General features: G+C 43.7%; 5 protein-coding genes across 5 annotated transcripts; all 5 read right to left on the reverse strand.

Moving 5' to 3' along the window:
- Positions 1–941: 941 nt before the first annotated feature.
- On the reverse strand, positions 942–3524 carry LOC6546101. Its single transcript, XM_001972222.3, has 3 exons — positions 3144–3524; positions 2895–3076; positions 942–2520 (listed from the first exon to the last, which is right to left on the reverse strand). Exons 1-3 carry the CDS (start codon positions 3235–3237, stop codon positions 1345–1347), a joined length of 1452 nt encoding a protein of 483 aa, XP_001972258.1. The 5' UTR covers positions 3238–3524; the 3' UTR covers positions 942–1344.
- Positions 3525–4182: 658 nt separating this feature from the next.
- Positions 4183–6497, reverse strand: LOC6546125 (low-affinity glucose transporter HXT4). The gene is made up of 3 exons (XM_001972223.3): positions 6245–6497; positions 5525–5700; positions 4183–5444 (listed from the first exon to the last, which is right to left on the reverse strand). Exons 1-3 carry the CDS (start codon positions 6426–6428, stop codon positions 4314–4316), a joined length of 1491 nt encoding a protein of 496 aa, XP_001972259.1. The 5' UTR covers positions 6429–6497; the 3' UTR covers positions 4183–4313.
- Positions 6498–6871: 374 nt separating this feature from the next.
- On the reverse strand, positions 6872–8941 carry LOC6546126 (galactose-proton symporter). Its single transcript, XM_026976953.1, has 3 exons — positions 8417–8941; positions 8128–8300; positions 6872–8063 (listed from the first exon to the last, which is right to left on the reverse strand). Exons 1-3 carry the CDS (start codon positions 8856–8858, stop codon positions 6924–6926), a joined length of 1755 nt encoding a protein of 584 aa, XP_026832754.1. The 5' UTR covers positions 8859–8941; the 3' UTR covers positions 6872–6923.
- Positions 8942–10054: 1113 nt separating this feature from the next.
- Positions 10055–12355, reverse strand: LOC6546127 (high-affinity glucose transporter HXT2). Its single transcript, XM_001972225.3, is given in 4 exon segments — positions 10055–10641; positions 10643–11272; positions 11334–11506; positions 12035–12355. Coding segments are annotated over 4 exon segments (1551 nt in total). The 5' UTR covers positions 12276–12355; the 3' UTR covers positions 10055–10134.
- A 740-nt stretch (positions 12356–13095) lies between these two features.
- Positions 13096–16312, reverse strand: LOC6546128. The gene is made up of 2 exons (XM_001972226.2): positions 15993–16312; positions 13096–14217 (listed from the first exon to the last, which is right to left on the reverse strand). Exons 1-2 carry the CDS (start codon positions 16290–16292, stop codon positions 13096–13098), a joined length of 1422 nt encoding a protein of 473 aa, XP_001972262.1. The 5' UTR covers positions 16293–16312.
- Between the last annotated feature and the right edge of the window lie 3507 nt (positions 16313–19819).

The following is a 19819-nucleotide window of genomic DNA, read 5'->3' on the forward strand; positions in this document are numbered from 1 at the left end:
CCGGCAAGTGTTGGCCAGAATTGCTAATTGCGGCCAGATGCAATTGAGTAACAAAGCAACCGCAGCATCCTGGCCACATCCACTCACATCCACACGATCAAACAAGACCATCTCCAAACATTATATGGAGTACATACTACGGAATGGCAAGCAGCCATTTTGGGCATTGGCTGCCCGAAGTGCTATTGTCCTGCTGAGCGGACTATGCAACGCCAAAACTGCATATCGATAAGTAGTAAAAGTATCTGCTATCTGCAAAAAAATGACGAAAAAGTAAGAAGCCAAGCGAATTTTCCACATCATTAGACGGCCAGCTGGGGAGCTGGTTCGCATTTCCCTCTCGGCTTTTTGGTGGCCGATGCATATTCATCACACGCCATATTAATCAACTCGATTTCGCTTTCCGCAGTCTTTCGCCCTCTTTCCGCTCCAAAATCAGCATTAAATTCAGAAAAGTGCCAGGACTCGTGGAAGGATGAGTCGAAGTTGTGGTAACCTTTATGAATGAGCCGCAGAGCTTTCACTTGCCGGCGAGGATAATCGTAAAAACGCTTTGTTTACATGGGCTTATTCTTGGCCTGGCCTACAGGAAAAGCTTTGGAAAGCCAATAGTGGTAACAGTTTTTCCCGGGTTATGGCAAAAAGCTGGAGGGCACAGTTTGGAAAAGGTGAAAGCTCTAGCTTGGCAACGAACCACACCAAGTCCATTTCAATATGTCAAAAATTGAGGCTTGGCTGATATTTTAACATTTAACTCAAGACTGTAAAGTTTTCAGTAACATTATAAGAGAATTAGTTGAAAATTTGAATATTTCGTTTATTAAACATAATACATATTAGTAATATGGTTTTTATATGATTAAAGATTTTAACAAAATCTTGCTTTACCATAAGCATTACACATTAATACACATTAATAGAAACTCCATGAACACACTTATTTTCCCGCCATGAAAGTTTATTTTATATGCCGCGAGAACTTCTCCAAACGTACATACATAAATTCGTCTCAAATAAATATTAGGGTAAATAATTATTGATAGGATTTTATATTACTAAGACTACTCACAATTATCAAATATTAACTGGCTCTTTGTTTAATATAAATTCCAAGTTTTTAATACAATAATATTTGTTCGCAAGATACAAACACAGTTTGCTAAGTATTCACTTATTTTATGAGGTGACCAGGACGTCAAGGGAAAGTATATGGAAGACAGTGATATGCACACGAGCTATCACTCGAATGAATAGAATATATAGTATTTAAAAATAGATAACAGATAGGTACAGATGACAGATAACAGATTACAGATACTTAGCACTTAGAGATACGTCGGCGCCTCAGGGAACTTTCTTGAACTTCAGCAGGCACTCGTAGAGGGTCAGTTGCCTGGTTTCTGGCATTAGCATAAATACGGTCAAGCCGACAAAAAAACTAGAGACACCGATTGTGAAAAAGAACACAGAGACGGTGATGTAGTGCTCGAAGGTGGCCAAAAGTAGACCCAATTGCAGCAATTGCTCCAGGACTAGGATCCCAGCTAAGCATCTTGCCTTGTGGGCGATGCTGAAGGCCTCGGCTGTGTAGATTAGGGCGGGCACAGCCACGCCCCCGGCTACTATCACCTCGAACAGCAGCATCAAAAGCGCAATGACCAGTAAATTGATGTCATAGAAGGATCTCTTCACAGACTCCAGGTGATCGAACACTCCACCCACCATTACGATGACAACGCCCGCCAGGAAAAGCGATAAGGAGCAGAGTTTCCGGCGACCCTGCCAATCCACTACGAAGGCTCCCAGGGCACTGCCTATAAGGCCGGCGAATGCCAGCCAGTACATGCAGTTCATATCGCATTCCAGGCCATGCCAGCTGACCACCACGAATGCTCGATTGTAGCTCAAGGACACGGCCAGGGTAGCGAAGCATCTCAGTAGCAGGACCTTGCAAAAGGGCAGGACACGTCGGGCCCAAACTCGCCAGTCTGCCTCCGATTCATCCGGCTCCTCCACAAAGCGCTCCCAATCTCGAGCGCTGTGAAGCTGTCTGCAGTCCTCCCGCAATCTCACCAACTCGGTGGTGGATTGTCCATGCAGCGCCTTCAGGGTCTCACCCACAGCCATATCCCGTTCCTGCTGCAGCAGAAGTATTGGTGACTCCAGGCGATGAGCCAGTGCCAGGATGACAGCGCCCAGTCCCAGGCCAGCCAACGCGATTCCGTGCAACTGATCAATGTGCATCTCGTATCCCTGCGTATCCAGTGGCCTCAAATGGTGCCACACGCTAGTGTAGAGCACCTGGACGCACACCCCCAGCCACAGGAATACCTTCTCGCAGCTGAGGAGCATTCCTCGAATCGATTTGTGGGCCACCTCGGATCCGGTGACCAGTGCCTGGATCTGGGTTAGCCCGTAGGCTGCACCCACACTGACGCTGCTGTAGCAGGCGGCCAGGAAGTGCTGGGGAAGAACCACATTCATGATGCCAGCTATTATCATCAGGAAGCCACTGGAGGTCTGCGAAATGAGATCGATGTTAAGTATGATACTGCATATTCAAATATTCATATACATTCGTATATTTTTTCGTGGACAGTCATTGCGAATAATTACTTTGGTGTGTAACCTGATTTTCCACTTGGGAAGTGCGAACAACCGATCGATCAGCCCTCGCTCACCGCCCACCGCCCACCGCCCAGTGACTATGGCCACTTAATGGCCAATGCAGGTTGAAAGCGATCACGTTATCAGTTGATTGGATTGATAAGCCGCGAATGGTTAAGTGCGCTAATGGCTGCAGAATCAATTATGGGCGGCATGGAATCTAGCTGGAGTTTTGGCTTGGCAGCGCACAGTGGGTTGTGATTTATGGCGAGTTGTAGGCTACTTACATATGCCACATTTTTGGTGACACGCTGAACAAATAGGGCTGCCAAAAGGGCGCCCGCAGCAGCTCCAATGAACCAGCTCATCATCAGATTGTGGGTATTGTGGGTGCTTAGGAACTTGCCAGCAGGGGTATCGAAAATTGACCAGGCCAGACGCATTCCACAGCCCACGAAGACAATCGAAGCTGTTGGTGGTTGAGAAATGGGGTAAAAGGCTGGATACCTTAGGTTTCTTTGCCGAGGCCGTCTTACCCGAGGCCATGGACTGGAACTGAAGGCGATATTTCCACATTAGGCGTGCCCAGGACAACTTGGCCTCTTCCTCAATTGTAGGCAGCATCGGCATTTTGGCCTTGATCACAATAACACCGCGTAACGCCAAAAAACAGCTAAGAAGCTTGACAATTTGTGGCGACGTTTCCGTTTTTTAATTAGCTGTCCAGTTGACTTGTTGATTGTTTACTCGAGACTTTTTCACTGGAACCGCTGCTGGGTTGTTTGTCTTCTTGAGCTTGTCATCATTTCAGCACTTTGTGTCACCGATATTTGGCTATATACCAAATTTCACACCTGTCGGACCGCCAACTCGCGAGCGCGACGAATCAGTTAACCGACTGTTCAGACGCCGCTTGATAAATGGAGGAGCATCGAGCGGTTTTTGAGCGAGCAGCCCGTTTTGGCCAGCACTTTCGATAAGATAACGGGGACCGCACTTTTTGCCAACCCACCTATCGCGCTGATTACTGGATATAAATAAATTAATTAAATTTGAATTTGTATGAAGGCATGAAATCACTTGTGTGTGTATCAGGCACCTATAGACACTATTGACGCAACGAGCGAAAGTTGATTTGCTGGAGATGGCCAATGGGTTCACAAAGTAACTAGTTCTTAGCAAATTCTAAACAAATTTATGCAAGTTATACAATTTATAATACTTCTTTATTATAAAATTAACGAATTATCGTCTGTGGGATAAGTAATATCGTATATAAACTGCACTTAATTATAATATTTAATAATTTAAGTTTATGGATTCACATTTTCCGGTTAGTTCTACTTACATATCCCTTAATCTGAAACTTGTTCTAAATTCTAATTCTAAATAAGGTTTAGTAGAACCAAACAAACTTTTATGGGCCCGAGTCTTATCAAAGAGCTATGGGAACCGCCTTAATTGCCAGTCTAATCTGAGAAGTTTATACGACGGTGTTCCCCACAAGTAATAACTATTAGCTTCATGATGATCGGCACAAAAGAGTGCAGCAAAAAGCTAAACAAATCTGGCCAGTCACTTTAGCGGCGATAAGACAAGGCCACACTTCTCGGCTTCTAAAGTTTTCAGATTTATTTTGCTAGTGCTATCTACGGCAAGTCTTATATGGGGTCCTATTTACTGGTTACACTCGAGTAGGCATACTTTCAGGCTGGCGGGATTACGAATTCCTGGAACTTAAACTGCGCCTGCAGGAGAGTGGTGTCCTTCGTTTCGGGCATGAACCAAACGCTGAATAGAAAGCCCGCCAAGAGTAGGCCTCCCAGGCTGAAGAAGTAGACAGCCACATAGCTGCCATCACTGCCAATCGCGCTGAGATCCACTTGGCAGATGCCCAACTGGACAATCATCTCCAGCGTGTAGGCGATTGCAATGCAAGGCCTTTTGACGCGTCGTGGAAAGGCCTCCGATAGAAAGGATGAACTGGGCGCAAAGGCTATGCCGGCGAACAATTGGTAGATGAGCAGCAGCCACAGGGCCATCCGATTGTCCCAGAAAGTGAGTAGACGGCTTCCCGCGAACCTGCTGGCCAGTCCACAGGCCAGGCCACCCGAAATGACCAGTCCCAGCAGCAGGGGTATCTTCCTGCCCAAGGAATCCAGCGCGAAGGAGGTCGTGAAGCTGCCCATCAGGCGCAGGAAGCCAAAGAGCACGTAGGGGCCAGCACTATCGCCGTACACCTCCGTGCTCGTCCAGGCCAATGTAAAGGTCACAATCATACTCAGGCTGAGTGCATAGAAAGCCCTCAGGACGGACATGCGAACGAGGGCGGGTAGGGCGTGGCGCCAGCCCATTGATCTGTGGTGATCCACATAGGTGCGATGATCCCTCACCTGGTCGTAGGTATCAGCACTCACAGCTCGCGGTTTTTGCAGCCTGCTCACAGCTAAGATAGCTCCCTGTTCATTGCCCTGCTCCAGCATGTCCACGGGGGATTCGATGGAGAGCAGGAAGGCGAGGAGCAGGGCTATGGCGCCCAGGACTCCACTGAGCAGTCCCTGGAACTGCTCCTCCGTAAACTCACTCTGGACATCCCAACTCTTGCTGCACATGATCTGCACAAAGATGCCAATCGTTGTGGGCCACTGCTCCGCCGCGGATGTGGTGGTGCCCCTCTTGTAGAATACCGACAGTTCCCCTGCCATGGCCAAAGTGGGTGCGATGGCCAGTCCGTTGGCCAATCCATTCATATATCTCCCTGCCAGCAGGGCGTCTGGATCCATACTGTTCACCGCCATCACTATTCCACCGGTGAGAGTGAGCAGCGAACAGAATTCCTGGAGGGACAAACGTCAATTTAAATATGGGTACAGGGCTTTTTAAATTACGAAAAATTCAAGCTATTTCTCCATCTTACTATTAATGTTTTGTAGGGAAACCATCTGCTAAAGAATCCACCGAGCAGGGCCCCAATAATGGCAGCTATAAACCAGCAAATGCGAATATGGTTAGTAACTTCCAGTTCGCCAGGTGAGCTGTCAAAACCAATGCTCCATGCAATGTGAATTCCACCGGTTAGAAATATAAGGGCAGCTGTAAACAAAACGAGTTATTAACATATTGAACACATATAGAGTGCAGAACTCAAATAGCGTTATCTTATCAGTTAAGATTAGGTTTTCTGCCGTATTAAATTTCGGGTCATGGAGAACAAGTATTTTCTTCAGAAAAGTTAAATATTTTGTATTGTTTTGAATATAACAATTCAATTAGCGATGTTTGATGATAAAATGAGTCACATTTCTATTAACATCTCCAATTTTTATGGCATTTATAGACAGGTTTCCGCTGTGATACTATCAGTTTCCCATGAAAATGAATCATTTCTGACTTGGACTTCCACCTGTCCAAAATGATGTGACGCGTATTCAACTCCCACGTAGGAAGATAGGGAAACTCATAGATAAATCATGATTTATTACCGCCAAATAACAATTTATCAACATAGAAGAGTATTATTGCGCGTCATAGCTAAATATCTAAATATATCTGAATATCTGAATATCTAAACACATCACATCTGATTGCATTTTACTTAGAAGTACTACTAATGATCCGGAATTGGCACATCTCTTACCAGCTCCAACTGCATTAGCCTGCGGCTGATTCCTGAGATCCAGATTGCAGCAAGGACTACTCTGAGAATTCTGGAGGATCAGCTCCCGCTGGCGGTCGGAGTTGCTGTGGATGCGCTGCTCCGCATCACCATGGATGGGTACGACATGGAATCCATCGTCTGGAGATGGCCGATCGGTCTGCATTGGACCTTTTGTGGTCGAACTCGCGGCGTAGACTACTGGTCCGCGTTTTGTCGTTCTTGTAGGTGAGTTATTTGGTTTACCCAATGGCGGTAAAAATAATCTTATCGGGTATTGATTGATAAGTGCGTGCTCGGATATTTCGGGTTTCGCTATCTCTCAGAGTTCATTTTTCCCTATCAACACTCGTTAGCATATATACCTGAGAAACTATGTGTTCTCTGGGATTTGTTTGTTTGTCCAAATTGGCAGGTAAAACCATTACCCTTAGTTTCTCGCCTTCCAACTCTCAATCTCTTATCGTAGTGTACGAGAAAGATACGATTCAGATTTCCATTGTCCAACACTTTAGTGACAATTGTTTGTTGACAGTTCGTAAATGTTATCAATAGCTGAAGTAAAATTCGATTGGGAAATACAACGCGCGGAGTGCTTGCTTAGCGATAAATATTTATTATCTTTGGCATGACTGAAGCGTTAACATAAGAATTCTGCCAGCTAGAAACCCAAGCTGATGAATTTGCTGAACCTATCCTGGGCCTCCCTCAAAGTGGTCCTTCTGGTTTCCGGCAGGCAAACGATGCCAAAGAAGAAGCCAAACAGATAGAGTGCTCCCATGACATAGAAGTAGTTGGCCCCGTTAGTAAAGCTCCATCTGATCAAGACCAACACTATGAAGACCAGCATCTCGGCAATGAAGGTGAAGGATATGAAGTGCTGCTTTACCTCCAGCGGAAAGGCCTCCGAAAGGTATGGCGATGTGGCTGTAAAGGCGATGCCGGCAAACAGTTCAAAGACCAACAACATTATGGTGTTGCCGGTATTATAGGTGAAGTTGTTGAACTGGCCTGCCACCACAAAGGACATGACACTGCAAACGATGAGTCCCAGAAGAGTGGGCTTCTTGCGACCACAGCTCTCCATGCAGAACGTGGCTATAAAGTTGCCCATCCAGCGGCAAATGCCGAATCCAATTAACCAACCCATCAAAGGCGAGCCATATACATACGGATTGCTAAGCGAATACCTAAAGCCGATCTCGACAAATTTGGAAATGCTCATGGCGCTCAAGCCCCGCAGGAAAACGAGTCGGATGAAGGTGGGCAAGGCCTGTCCGATGCTCTGGCCCATCGAAAGTTCCTTGTTCTGGGCCACATACTTCTTGTGCTCCGCCAGCTGCTCGAAGGTTTCGTTGGTCAGGGTATACGGCCTCTGGAGTCGTCTCAGTGCGTCAATAGCTCCCTGTTCGTCATTGTTCTTGGCCAGCATTATAACCGGCGATTCAATGCACAGCAGTGAGCCAATAATGAGCGCTAAAAATCCATATATAATGCTCAGCACTCCCTTCATGTTCTCCGCCGAGAAGGAGTTGTACGACTGGTAGCCCGTTGAGTTCCACGTGGAGGTGTAGATGATCTGCAGGAAGATTCCCAGTCCAAAGCACATCTGCTCGATGCTGGCTGAGACCAGTCCTCTCATATAGGACACTGAGACCTCTCCGGCCAAGGCCATGAATGGAGCAAACACCAGTCCATTGGCGATTCCGTCCAGATAGGAAGCCGCCAACATGGCATCGCCATTATGCTTCGTACTGGCAGTCAGTATTCCGCCAATCATCACCAGAAACGAGCTGAAGATCTGTTTGAAAAGGTCTAGTAGTAGGTAATAGTTGAAGTGGCTTACATTTTACTGTGCTACTTACCAGGACGTACTTCTTGGCCACCTTGTTAAGGAGAAACCAGCTGAGCACAGCTCCTATAATGCCACCAATGAACCAGGCTGCAAAATTATGCTCGGTGGTTTTGTAGTAGAGCAGTCCACGGAATCCAATGCTCCACGCAATGTTCATGCCGCCAGAGACAAAAATGAGACCCGCTGGCGATTAAACAGTGCTTGGATAAGTATTGTAAACTTAATATTGTGCTTAAAATGCAATATTAATTGTATAAAAAATTATTCCCTGACTTATGACTCCTTTAACTGTGACTCACCTGCGCCAACAGCATTTGATTGTGGCTTGTTCTTCTGATTGCGACTGTACCAACTGTTATTTGCCGTGGTGGTTTGCTGGGGCAGATTAGGAGGTAGATTAGGTGGATGTGGCGATCCGTAGCGCGGTGGTGCACCGTAGTACTGTGGTGGATGTCCTTGTTGGGGTGGTGGTGGGTACTCCGAAAATCCAGACTGTGGTGGTGGGGGGTTCCAGGAATGTCCTGGCTGAGGATATCCTGATTGGGGGTATCCTGGTTGTGGAAATCCTGTCTGGCGAAATTCCGTATGTTGATATCCCTGCGGTGGATATCCCTGCGGTGGATATCCCTGCGGTGGATATCCTTGCTGTGGATATCCTTGCCGTGGATATCCCTGCTGTGGTGGCGCAGATGCAAAGCCCATCGGCGGCGGTTCGCGTTGTGAAAAATTGTCGATTCCCATTTCTAGTTCGAGGTTCGACCGTCCCGGTAAATGGGCAATTTGGAACTGGCTGAAGGTCTGTGACTGAAAAGGTAGAATTACCTTTTTGCCATGGGACCGAAATTATATTTATCACTACGTTATTGATAAGCCGCAAATGGTCAGCGATAATGGCAGGGTGTCTTATCAAAGCGTGTTCGTGGGTTTTATTGACCACTAAAAGGTGCCTCCCACGGCTTTTGCTCGTTTTAATCAGTTTAATCGGCTTACCATACGTTACCACGCTTTCTTATATATAACATCAATTAAACTGATTGGAGTAATGCACTTACACAAAATAAGATGGGAAATATATCATTGGCTTCTCAAACGGTAGTGTTAAGATAATACTTTAAAAAACGGCAGCTATCAAGCATTATGACTAATAATAAAGAAGGAAAACCATTGCACGCCAATTAATTTGTCAATAATAGTGTTATACAAAGATAAGAAAGTAATAAATTGCGTTTGTCTAAACTTTAAACAGGAGGAAACAAATTTGGGTTTCAAAACATTATAAATCAATTAATGCAAAGAAAATTAATTCAAAATGTAATTTTAAAAAGAAAATTGGTTTACTACAATATTCTGATAATGCAATGCCCTGAAATGAATGCCCTTGAACGGCTAATTATAATTCTTCATATTCTTAAATAATTTCAAAATATATTCTGTTTTTTAGCTATACAATCAAATGAGTTTAACCGCTTAGTCATTGGCGTTATATATTTGCCATTCTATAGAACTCTAAACTGCAACATTTCACATACGTTTGAAATGGCTAATTCGCCGATTAGCCAAGCAAGTACCGGTTCGTTGGGAACCCCTTTTGAAAACTGAATACTAAATCAATACGTTATTGATAAGCTGATAAGCTTTTATTGCCACTGAAAGACGCCTTCCATTGATTTGACTTCATTTAAAACAGTTTCAGCGGGTTACTAATCGGTCTTCGGTGCTTCCCAATTTCCAGAGGATTTTATTTCTTACCAGAATTACCAGCCATTTCACAAGAAAATGGTTGCGAATGTCTTATCATACGGTAGTATTAAGATCATAACACTTATTATGGCTGTTGTTAAGCATTATGACTCAGCTTGAAAATGAAGAAAGCGAGAAAACGAATTGGACGCCAAGTAATTTATACTACATAATTAAAAAACAATGAGTATCGTTAACTTATTGAATACAGAGGCCTTTGACCTCCTGCTGTTTAATAGTCGAAATAGTTGTTGTTAATCTGAAATTGCTCTGAAATTTAAAAGCGGAAATTTACGAAGCTACTGAACTGCTCCTGGGCGCCACGCAAGGTCATCCCCCTTGTCTCCGGCAGAGTAAGGACCCCGAGAATGAATCCCGCCAGGTACATGGCTCCCACGGCATAGAAGTAGCTGTACCCCTGTGTTAAATTAAAGTCACAGATGTTTATGATGAGGAAGACAAATATTTCGGTAATGAAAGTGAAACCGATAAAGTGCTGCTTAACACCCATGGGATATGCCTCTGCCAGGTATGCCGAGTTGGACGAGAAGGCCATTCCCGCAAAGAACTCGAAGACCATCAGCAATACTTTCACTTGGTCCATATACGCATACAAATTGTACTGCGAACCCACGGCGAAGGCCAAACCGCAGCTCACGAGCAGGCCAAAAACAGCGGGCTTCTTTCGGCCCAAGGACTCCATGCAGAAGGATGGGATAAGGGTTCCCAGCCAGCGGCATAAGGCGAATCCTATAAACGAGGGCTTCGCATTTGCTAATCCATTGGGGGGAGTTAATGATCGCAATCCCATAAGTGATGAACACAAAGGTGGAGATGCTCATCGCATTCAGGGCTCGTAGGTATGCAAGTCGGATGAATGTGGGCAGGGCTTTGGAAATGCTTTCACCCTTCGACATGTTCTTGTTGTAGGCCAAGTAACGTTTGTGCTCCGCCAGCAGCTCGTAAGTTTCCTCGGTTAGAACCGCAGGCTTTTGCAGACGACGCAGTGCGTCAATGGCCGCCTGTTCTTCGTTGTTGGCCAGCATCAAAACCGGAGATTCGATGGTCATAAAGGAGCCCATAATAAGCGCAAAAACGCCGAGGATAGTGCTCACCAAACCTTTCATATTCTCGGACGTAAAAGCATTGTATGATATATACGTAGAATACGTCCAACTCGACACATAAAGGATCTGAAGAAATATACCGAATGCAAAGCACAGTTGCTCTAAGGACGCACTGGTCACGCCCCTCATATAGGGTACGGAAACCTCTCCGACTAAGGCCATAAATGGGGCAAATACCAGACCATTGGCAATACCATCTAGGTAACAAGCTGCTGTGGTTCCAGCTCCATTATTATGGGTGCAGGCAATAATCAATCCGCCGATGGTCACCAGGACTGAGGAAAATTGCTGCGCGGAAAAGGAATGGATCAATATAAACGTACAGTAATAACAGGGCTCCTCATCTTACCAGAATATATTTTTTGGCCAGCTTGTTGGTGAGCGCCATCGTAAGCAAGGCTCCAATAATAGCGCCTATGAACCAGGCAATATAATTGTGCTTGGTGGATTGGTACATAATTGGTCCTCGAAAGCCAATCGCCCACGCTATGTTCATTCCTCCTGAGATGAAGATGAGACCAGCTGAAAGTGGATAGAATTTATAGATTATACAGTCCGTCAAGGGTTGCAGTCTACATAATTGCTAGCTTGAAGAACATGTAACAATGTGGCCAACAGAATCTTCCCGAGATCTCAACTTTAGTTCGGACAGGTCCTGATCCTTGTCAAGAATTTACACACGAGTATTTTCCTTTTAGTGTCGAAACGCCTCCTACTATTTGTACAAAACTATTTAACGAATCTAGTATACCCAAACCATTTTATTTAGTAACGCCAGCACTTAGGCTTGTGCCATATCGTATGGGCCACTTCACAAATTGTTTTTAAAGGAAAGTCCCTTAAGAAGTATTGCATGATTAAAGGAAAAGCAAGACACTTGGTATAAGCCGTTCAATTACTGTGTTTAATAATAATATATATATAATATTGCTTGACTACTAGCAGTTACGTCATCGCTTATAATCGACTGGGGCTTCTAGATAAGATTAACCGCATGGTCAACCCATCAGGAGGGTGATTAACTTGATCGATCCCAGGAGCGGAACTCACCCGAGCCCACAGCATTGGATTGCGGTTTGTTCTTCCTGTTGCGCTGGAAGCATCCTTCGCGTGCTGGTGGATCCACTCTGGTGGGTGGATCCCTCGGAGGCATTGCAGGTGGTGGTGGGGCACTGCCTCCGTAGGTCTCTGCCGGCGTGATGTGTTGCGGATGTCCTGGCTGAGGGTGTCCTTGCTGTGCTGATGGAGGATAGAAGCCTATTGGCGGTGGGGCAAGCTTATCGTTCTGCATCTCCGATTGCGTTGTACTCGTATGTATTTCACTCCGGTACGAAGACAACCTGCTCCGTTTGAGGTCGATTTGAAACTGGCTAATACGGGGGCTGGCCAAATGATATTTATGTGCAATGCTATCGAGCCTTGCCCAAGTGATAATCAAGTGCGGATTCACTAGGGGGGCGGCAGCGATTTCAGTAAATGGTTCAAAACTTAGTACCGATAAGGACGTTTATCGCAATGCTTGTGAATAATATTTTATGGAGTACATACGTGCTATATACAATCCTCTTCAGATCACAACGCAATAGGAGTGCCGGAGAAATGTTATTCCCCTTTTATTCTGATTGTATGACTAATCATTCGCGCCGCAGTCCATCATGGTTCATACTTCTGTATTTGGTACTCGCCATATAATTATTAAGAAGTGGTACACGACTTCATTGCTCAGATAAGATTTTTAAAGAAATTTTTTTTTTTTAATTTAAATTTAATTGATTAGTTTTAGGTAACAACTTTTATTATTGCTTATTTTAGGCAGACTTTTATTGATTAATACCATATATATATGACATTTATCATTTTTGTATTTGCTGATGTATGATTGCTTCTCGGTATATTGCCGCAATAACTCCAAGAATAAACGTAGCTAAATTGGTTGTAATTTGTGGTCAACTGAAACTGCAACTACTCACTCCCACTACTACTCACATGTGCTTATCGTTCCATCAGTTAAAAACAAGGGGGTTCCCTTATTTTTTTCAACCTGCATTAAACAAACTGCTTTCTTAATTGTTGTTTTATACAAACATTTATTTCCCCCTTCCCATTAATATCTAAAAATCCTTGTTGAACCACTTGGAAAACTTGACCTGTGCTTCTGCCAAAGTAACTAGTCTAGTTTCCGGCAGGCAGAAGATTCCCAGAAGAAATAGCACCATGGAAAGTGCTCCCAGGAAGTGAAAGTAAGCCGTTATTCCAGCGATCGATGGTAAAAAGCTGCAGAGGAGCAGTAGTACGGCTTGTTCTATTATATATACCGCAGCCACCATATGTGGTTTTATCCGCAGAGGAAAGCCTTCAGTGAGGTAAGCCGCCGAGGCACATTGTCCCAATCTCGCGAGGAATTGCAGACTGAAGAGCATCACCAAGGCGGTGATCATATGCGGAGTTCGTCCAAATAAGTTGGCATAAGCAATGGCAAAGGCTCCGGTGGAAAAGATTCCGAAAAGGGTGGGCTTCTTCCGGCCAGTGGTGTCCATCAGCAGCACCGCAAGGAAGCATCCGCACCACCGGAGCAGCCCGAAAACCACAAAAGGCCATGCATACAAACAGCTCACCAACTGATTGCCGGTTTCGTAGAGAGCACTGCAGATGATGGAGTTCAGGCACAGGACTCCCAGCAATCGAAGGGCCAGAAGCTTAAGGACCGATGGATACCCTTTCTGCAGACTCGCTCCTAAACACATTTCCCTGTTGCCGGCCACATACTGTTTGTGTTCATCCAATCTCAGTAGCATTTCACTGGTCACCATATAGGGTCTCTGCAGATGCCTCAGGGCAACCAATGCTCTTTGCTCACTGGATCGCATCAAGAGGTGGACAGGTGACTCCACACAGAGGGTTAGGGCCAGAGCCAGGGCTATTGCGCCGTAGACTATGGAGAGCACTCCATGCACCTGATCCGCCACAATGACTACGTTCCAGTCCACCTGCCACACTGCGGTGTATATCAACTGCATCAGGATGCCAGTGTTGAAGCTGAGCTGCTCCACCGTGGAGGCCAAAAGTCCACGGATCTCGTTCACCGAAATCTCGCCCACAGTACTGAGGGCGGGCACAAATGCCAGACCATTGGCCAATCCATCCAGATACCGGGCGGCTATAATGGCACCTGGACACTCTGGCCAAGCCAGAAATAGTGTTCCGGATGCGATAACCAAGACGGAGGCCAAAATCTGCAAATTAAAATTTTTTTTAATAAATTTCTAAATTTGAATGCAGTTTTTTAGAGAATTGCGCCAGAAACATTTAGAGGTATGCCACTTGAAAATCCGATTAAGATAAGTTGAGTTATGGAGTTCAGAACTTCAGCCGTAGGGCATTTCTTCATTTTTTTGAATTTCTACATCATCACATCAAAAAAAAATGCAAAAAAATTAAAAAAAAATAAATTTCTAAATTTGAATGCAGATTTTTAGAGAATTGTCCCAGAAACATTTAGAGGTATGCCACTTCAAAATCCGATGAAGATAAGTTGAGTTATGGAGCTTAGAACTTCAGCCTTAGGACATTTCTTGATTTTTTTGAATTTCCACATCATCACATCAAAAAATTGCAAAAAAATTGTAAAAATATAAATTTCTAAATTTTAATGCAGATTTTTAGAAAATTGCGCCAGAAACATTTAGAGGTATGCCACTTCAAAATCCGATTGAGATAAGTTGAGTTATGAAGCTTAGAACTTCAACCTTAGGGCATTTCTTCATTTTTTTGAATTTCTACAACATCATCACATCAAAAAAATTGCAAAAAAAATTGTAAAAATATATATTTCTAAATTTGAATGCAGATTTTTAGAGAATTGTCCCAGAAACATTTAGAGGTATGCCACTTGAAAATCCGATTAAGATAAGTTGAGTTATGGAGCTTAGAACTTCAGCCTTAGGACATTTCTTCATTTTTTTGAATTTCCACAACATCATCACATCAAAAAAATTGCTAAAAAATTGTAAAAAAATAAATTTCTAAATTTGAATGCAGATTTTTAGAGAATTGTCCCAGAAACATTTAGAGGTATGCCACTTGAAAATCCGATTAAGATAAGTTGAGTTATGGAGTTCAGAACTTCAGCCGTAGGGCATTTCTTCATTTTTTTGAATTTCTACAACATCATCACATCAAAAAAATTGCAAAAAAATTGTAAAAAAATAAATTTCTAAATTTGAATGCAGATTTTTAGAGAATTGTCCCAGAAACATTTAGAGGTATGCCACTTGAAAATCCGATTAAGATAAGTTGAGTTATGGAGCTTAGAACTTCAGCCTTATGACATTTCTTGATTTTTTTGAATTTCCACAACATCATCACATCAAAAAATGACAAAAAAAATTGTAAAAAAATAAATTTCTAAATTTGAATGCAGATTTTTAGAGAATTGCGCCAGAATCATTTAGAGGTATGCCACTTCAAAATCCGATGAAGATAAGTTGAGTTATGGAGCTTAGAACTTCAGCCTTATGACATTTCTTGATTTTTTTGAATTTCCACAACATCATCACATCAAAAAATGACAAAAAAATTGTAAAAATATAAATTTCTAAATTTGAATGCAGTTGTTTAGAGAATTGTCCCAGAAACATTTAGAGGTATGCCACTTGAAAATCCGATTAAGATAAGTTGAGTTATGGAGGTCAGAACTTCAGCCGTAGGGCATTTCTTCATTTTTTTGAATTTCCACAACATCATCACATCAAAAAAATTGCTAAAAAATTGTACAAAAAATAAATTTCTAAATTTGAATGCAGTTGTTTAGAGAATTGTCCCAGAAACATTTAGAGGTATGCCACTTGAAAATCCGATTAAGATAAGTTGAGTTATGGAGGTCAGAACTTCAGCCGTAGGGCATTTCTTCATTTTTTTGAATTTCCACAACATCATCACATCAAAAAAATTGCAAAAAAATTGTAAAAAATAGATTGCTAACTATTAACTATTTTTCTGATTTACTCACATAAATGGGCTGCTGGGGCAGTCGGTGAGTGTAAAATGCTCCAAAAAGAGCTCCAAGCACGGCAGTTGCATACCAGGCGATTTGCATGTGCACGGTCCGCAGGAGTTGGTCCCGATGGGCGGAGTGAACGGCGAATCCGGAGCCCCATGCCAAACTCATTCCGCCAGAGATTAGGATGAAGGAGGCGGACCCGAGGGCGGTCCACTGGGAGTGGTTTTTGTGGCCCAAACGAAGAAAGGTGGCCTTTTCGGTGGTGGCAAGCGAGTCCAACGGCGGCGGCTCACACTTCTTGGATGACATTTCCGATTCATTTACGCGGCATCGGAACTATCCACTTCTATTTATAAGGGCGCGAGATGGGATGGTTTATCAGCTTATCTCACCGCACATCCATAACCATAACTGTGGTTATAGTCGAGACCATAAAGTCATCGACAGTAGCACCACCCATCAATCCGAACAGCGAAAATCAATATGCTGCTCCCCGCAGCGAAGTGGAGAGTTTTAATTAACAAAATTTCGGGTGAAATAAATCATCGACGGGTAGTTCAAGCGATAGCTAATCAAAGTTTGCTTATAGTAGTAAATAATTGAGCATTAGTTTACACACGGGGCTAAGGCTAGACGCGATATGGATATGTCGTTTTGCAGAATAATGGCGCACTGCTGAATTTAATTGGCTGTTATGGCAGAGATGAGGGAATTCTTTTAGGGCAGAGCTAATTAATACTTTTACACAGTAGCCGTGTTATATTTCTTATTTGTTTCAATTTAATTAAATGAAACAAGCACCTATTTACGTTTGTACGTTTCCTGATTATCCAAGTCGCTTGAGAGTTGACATTCTTACATATTTAAGTTAATATACCTTTAAGTTCTCAGTTAGGTAAATTAAACCTTAAATTTACTTACCTCCAGTGAATATTACCAGCGTAGATCACATCTGAATCCGGCATTTCGCAACAGTTTCGTTTCGGGGCTAAGCGAAAATTTGTGCCGACTGGCAAGAAAATGGGGGAAAAGCCAGTGCCAGTCCCCAATTTTCAGTACGTCTGCCACTGCATTGCGGCAGGCATATTAACTCCGGCTGGCAGATTAAACACGGCCACGGCCATTGGCAATATCATTGCATTTGCCGCCTGGTTTATGGGCTGCATTACTGTTTGCGACTGCCGGAGCACCGGACTCATGCGTAGCCCCAAAAAGGCGGCAACAAATACTCTGAAGCCAGGACACACAAACACGCGGCCACATCTACATAAAGAAAGGTGGAAAATGGCGCAGAAACTTTTATCGCAGGCGCTTTTCCCGGCATTTGTGCCTGCGATTCCAGCGATTTCCTGGCCAAGAAGGGATAGTTTTCGAACAGAACTTGCCAGAAAGTTGGCGATAGTGTTTGACTATGTGCGCACACCTTTGGCTGGCGTTAAAATAAATTTAATTTTATCGCTACATAAATACCGGCTGGAAAGGTGGCAGCGAGTCTTGTGAGATCCGTTGGAGTTCCTGGGAGTTCGTAGGAGCTGCCAAGTGACACATCCGGCTGGCTGCAGGCCATAAATTCAGTGGCATTCTCTGGAGTCTCGTTGGCATCGACTGGAGTTTTCAGGCACATTTTAATTAGAGCAAGCCCATCCGTCGATCATTTGAATGGAGCCACACTTTTATGACCACTCGAGCGAAAATATAAATAAATGTTATATTGATCTGTTGCCACTTTATGACCCAACACAAAATGGGCAATTTTCCATTTTTTCCCGCCCGCCTCCTCAAAGATTTACGAGCTCTGTGCCAAAAGAGGAAATGGAAACGAAAATTGTATAACATAAACTTGGCTAGAAACAAAAGCCAAGTGGGCTCGCATCGTGCTGAAAATTCTCTTTTCTGCTACGGCATATAAAAACAAGAGAGAAAGCAGACTGGCTGTGTGGCAAGGAAATTTGCGGCGTCTGTTCTTCGTCATATTGCGCATACGCCGCGTGTGCATACGTAATTTAAAATGCATATTATTACAGCCTTATGATGCGGTGACTGCAGAGGATACACACATGAGCACATCAGCACATGAGCACATGAGCCGGCCAAGACAAAGTCCCATTCAATTAGGGGAAAGTTGAGGACGCGAAAGGAAAAGTACCGCCAAGGACAAGGCCTCACCTGCCGACTTAAGGGGTTTCCTCAAGTTGAAGCCAACTTTTCAGCAAATATTTCCCCAGAAACTTTGACTTTGGCCATCGATGTTCGGTGTTCGTGTCCATTGAATCGCATAGCCCTCGTGCCCTCAGCCTGCCATAAACAATAAATCGCAACTTAATGTAGTGAAATAATGGGGTTTTTCTTACTGCATGTTTACCCAACTTGTAGTGCTTTGTATTTCCTGGAGATTTACTGACGGCCTCTCGGAAATTATGCTTATGCAAATTTCAATAAAATGTCAGGGAAGCCGTGGCACAAATTAATTTATCTGTGCGTGCGAGGATGAGTCACAAATCCTGATTAACTTCTGGCCCGAAATAAAGAAGACAACAAATGTGCACTTTATCCGAAGCCAGAAAGACAAAACAATTGCTGCCGCACACACAGCTCTTATATTAATATATGGTGTATATCCCGACGAGTCCTTGTGTCGGTTAATGCAGGCTAATAAATTTCAGCGACATTTGTACCTTTTGTTTGGGTCGGGGCGTGGCATACTTTCATTGTTAACACGAGGCGGAGGCGTCACAAATTCCCAGCTTTTTTCCGCCTTTGTCCTTTCCAGCGGAACGTCGGCGAGTCCGACGTCACGAGTCTGGCAAAGATGCCTGAAAAATGGCTACAATTCATTCGCAACAGCAGCTGGAGCTGGGAGCACCGAAAAATGTAGCCTGAGTAGCGGAAAAATCCCTGGAAAAGCTGCAGCTTCTTGCGGCAGGACCTCTGAAATTTAGTTGTTGGATCGGTCCGTTCAAGCAAGTGATTTGTTTTGCTTCGTTGGGCAACAAATCAGAAGATAAACGACATCGATTGCGGCCAACGACATGGTTGCCCGGCCCAAAAGGATTCGCCTGCCGCAAGTTATGAGTCCTGCCCGGTTTTGTATATACTCGTATATAAATGAAAAGCCCTCCATATACCTGTATGTAGGTACGAACTTAAACGAATCATTGTTTGCAATTAAAATTGCATTATGTGTGCAGAGAGCGCCAAACAATTTTGATAGTTTATTTTTTGGAAAGCGCTTCTTTTTTGTTGCACCTGTCCTGATGGCAATCGTATATTTTATTTTCCCCTGCCACGGGGCATTTCATTTGCTGCATTGCACAACTAACCGAATGGAACGTTATAGTTTTCGCAAAATAATTGAAAACAATTTGGATTTTAATTATTCACAGACCTCGAATACGAGTGAAAAGTGAATGAATATTTATGCGGTGTGCTGCACTTTTGGGGTCAATAAACTTCGGTTAGGTCCTGAACTTGATTCATTTAAACAAACTCCCAAGAGATTTGCCATAATTAAAGCGGGCTGAACAGCCCAGTCAACTCATTTACATACGCAACAACAAAAGCTTTTGGCCATAAAGGTTGATAAACTTAATGCGAGATACAAAATGTAAATGAGTTTGGACGCCTTTTTTGATAGCTGAGACGCCATTTTACGCGCTCATATGGCTAATCTAATTAAATGTTGTGTTTTCACTGGAATACAAGACACTTACAATGTTAATTTAGCGGCGTATCTTAGTTGCCTCGATGGCTTACACTTTTAACGAGCCACTCAAACTCGAAGTTGGCGTACCCTGGGATAATAACTTTTATCACACCTGCCATAAAGCTGGCCCACA

Source organism: Drosophila erecta, unplaced genomic scaffold (assembly GCF_003286155.1).
Source record: "Drosophila erecta strain 14021-0224.00,06,07 unplaced genomic scaffold, DereRS2 tig00000021-arrow-pilon, whole genome shotgun sequence".
Taxonomy (NCBI): domain Eukaryota; kingdom Metazoa; phylum Arthropoda; class Insecta; order Diptera; family Drosophilidae; genus Drosophila; species Drosophila erecta.

Coding starts and splice junctions, on each gene's coding strand:
- LOC6546101 (XM_001972222.3), bottom strand. CDS start 3,237: ATGCCGATGCTGCCTACAATTGAGGAAGAGGCCAAGTTGTCCTGGGCA. Junction 3,077..3,143: donor GTTCCAGTCCATGGCCTCGG/GTAAGACGGCCT, acceptor AACCACCAACAG/CTTCGATTGTCTTCGTGGGC. Junction 2,521..2,894: donor TCACCAAAAATGTGGCATAT/GTAAGTAGCCTA, acceptor CTCATTTCGCAG/ACCTCCAGTGGCTTCCTGAT.
- LOC6546125 (XM_001972223.3), bottom strand. CDS start 6,428: ATGCAGACCGATCGGCCATCTCCAGACGATGGATTCCATGTCGTACCC. Junction 5,701..6,244: donor GGCTAATGCAGTTGGAGCTG/GTAAGAGATGTG, acceptor TTTTGTTTACAG/CTGCCCTTATATTTCTAACC. Junction 5,445..5,524: donor TTCCCTACAAAACATTAATA/GTAAGATGGAGA, acceptor TTGTCCCTCCAG/GAATTCTGTTCGCTGCTCAC.
- LOC6546126 (XM_026976953.1), bottom strand. CDS start 8,858: ATGGGAATCGACAATTTTTCACAACGCGAACCGCCGCCGATGGGCTTT. Junction 8,301..8,416: donor ATCAAATGCTGTTGGCGCAG/GTGAGTCACAGT, acceptor TTTAATCGCCAG/CGGGTCTCATTTTTGTCTCT. Junction 8,064..8,127: donor TGGCCAAGAAGTACGTCCTG/GTAAGTAGCACA, acceptor CTTTTCAAACAG/ATCTTCAGCTCGTTTCTGGT.
- LOC6546128 (XM_001972226.2), bottom strand. CDS start 16,292: ATGTCATCCAAGAAGTGTGAGCCGCCGCCGTTGGACTCGCTTGCCACC. Junction 14,218..15,992: donor TGCCCCAGCAGCCCATTTAT/GTGAGTAAATCA, acceptor TTTAATTTGCAG/ATTTTGGCCTCCGTCTTGGT.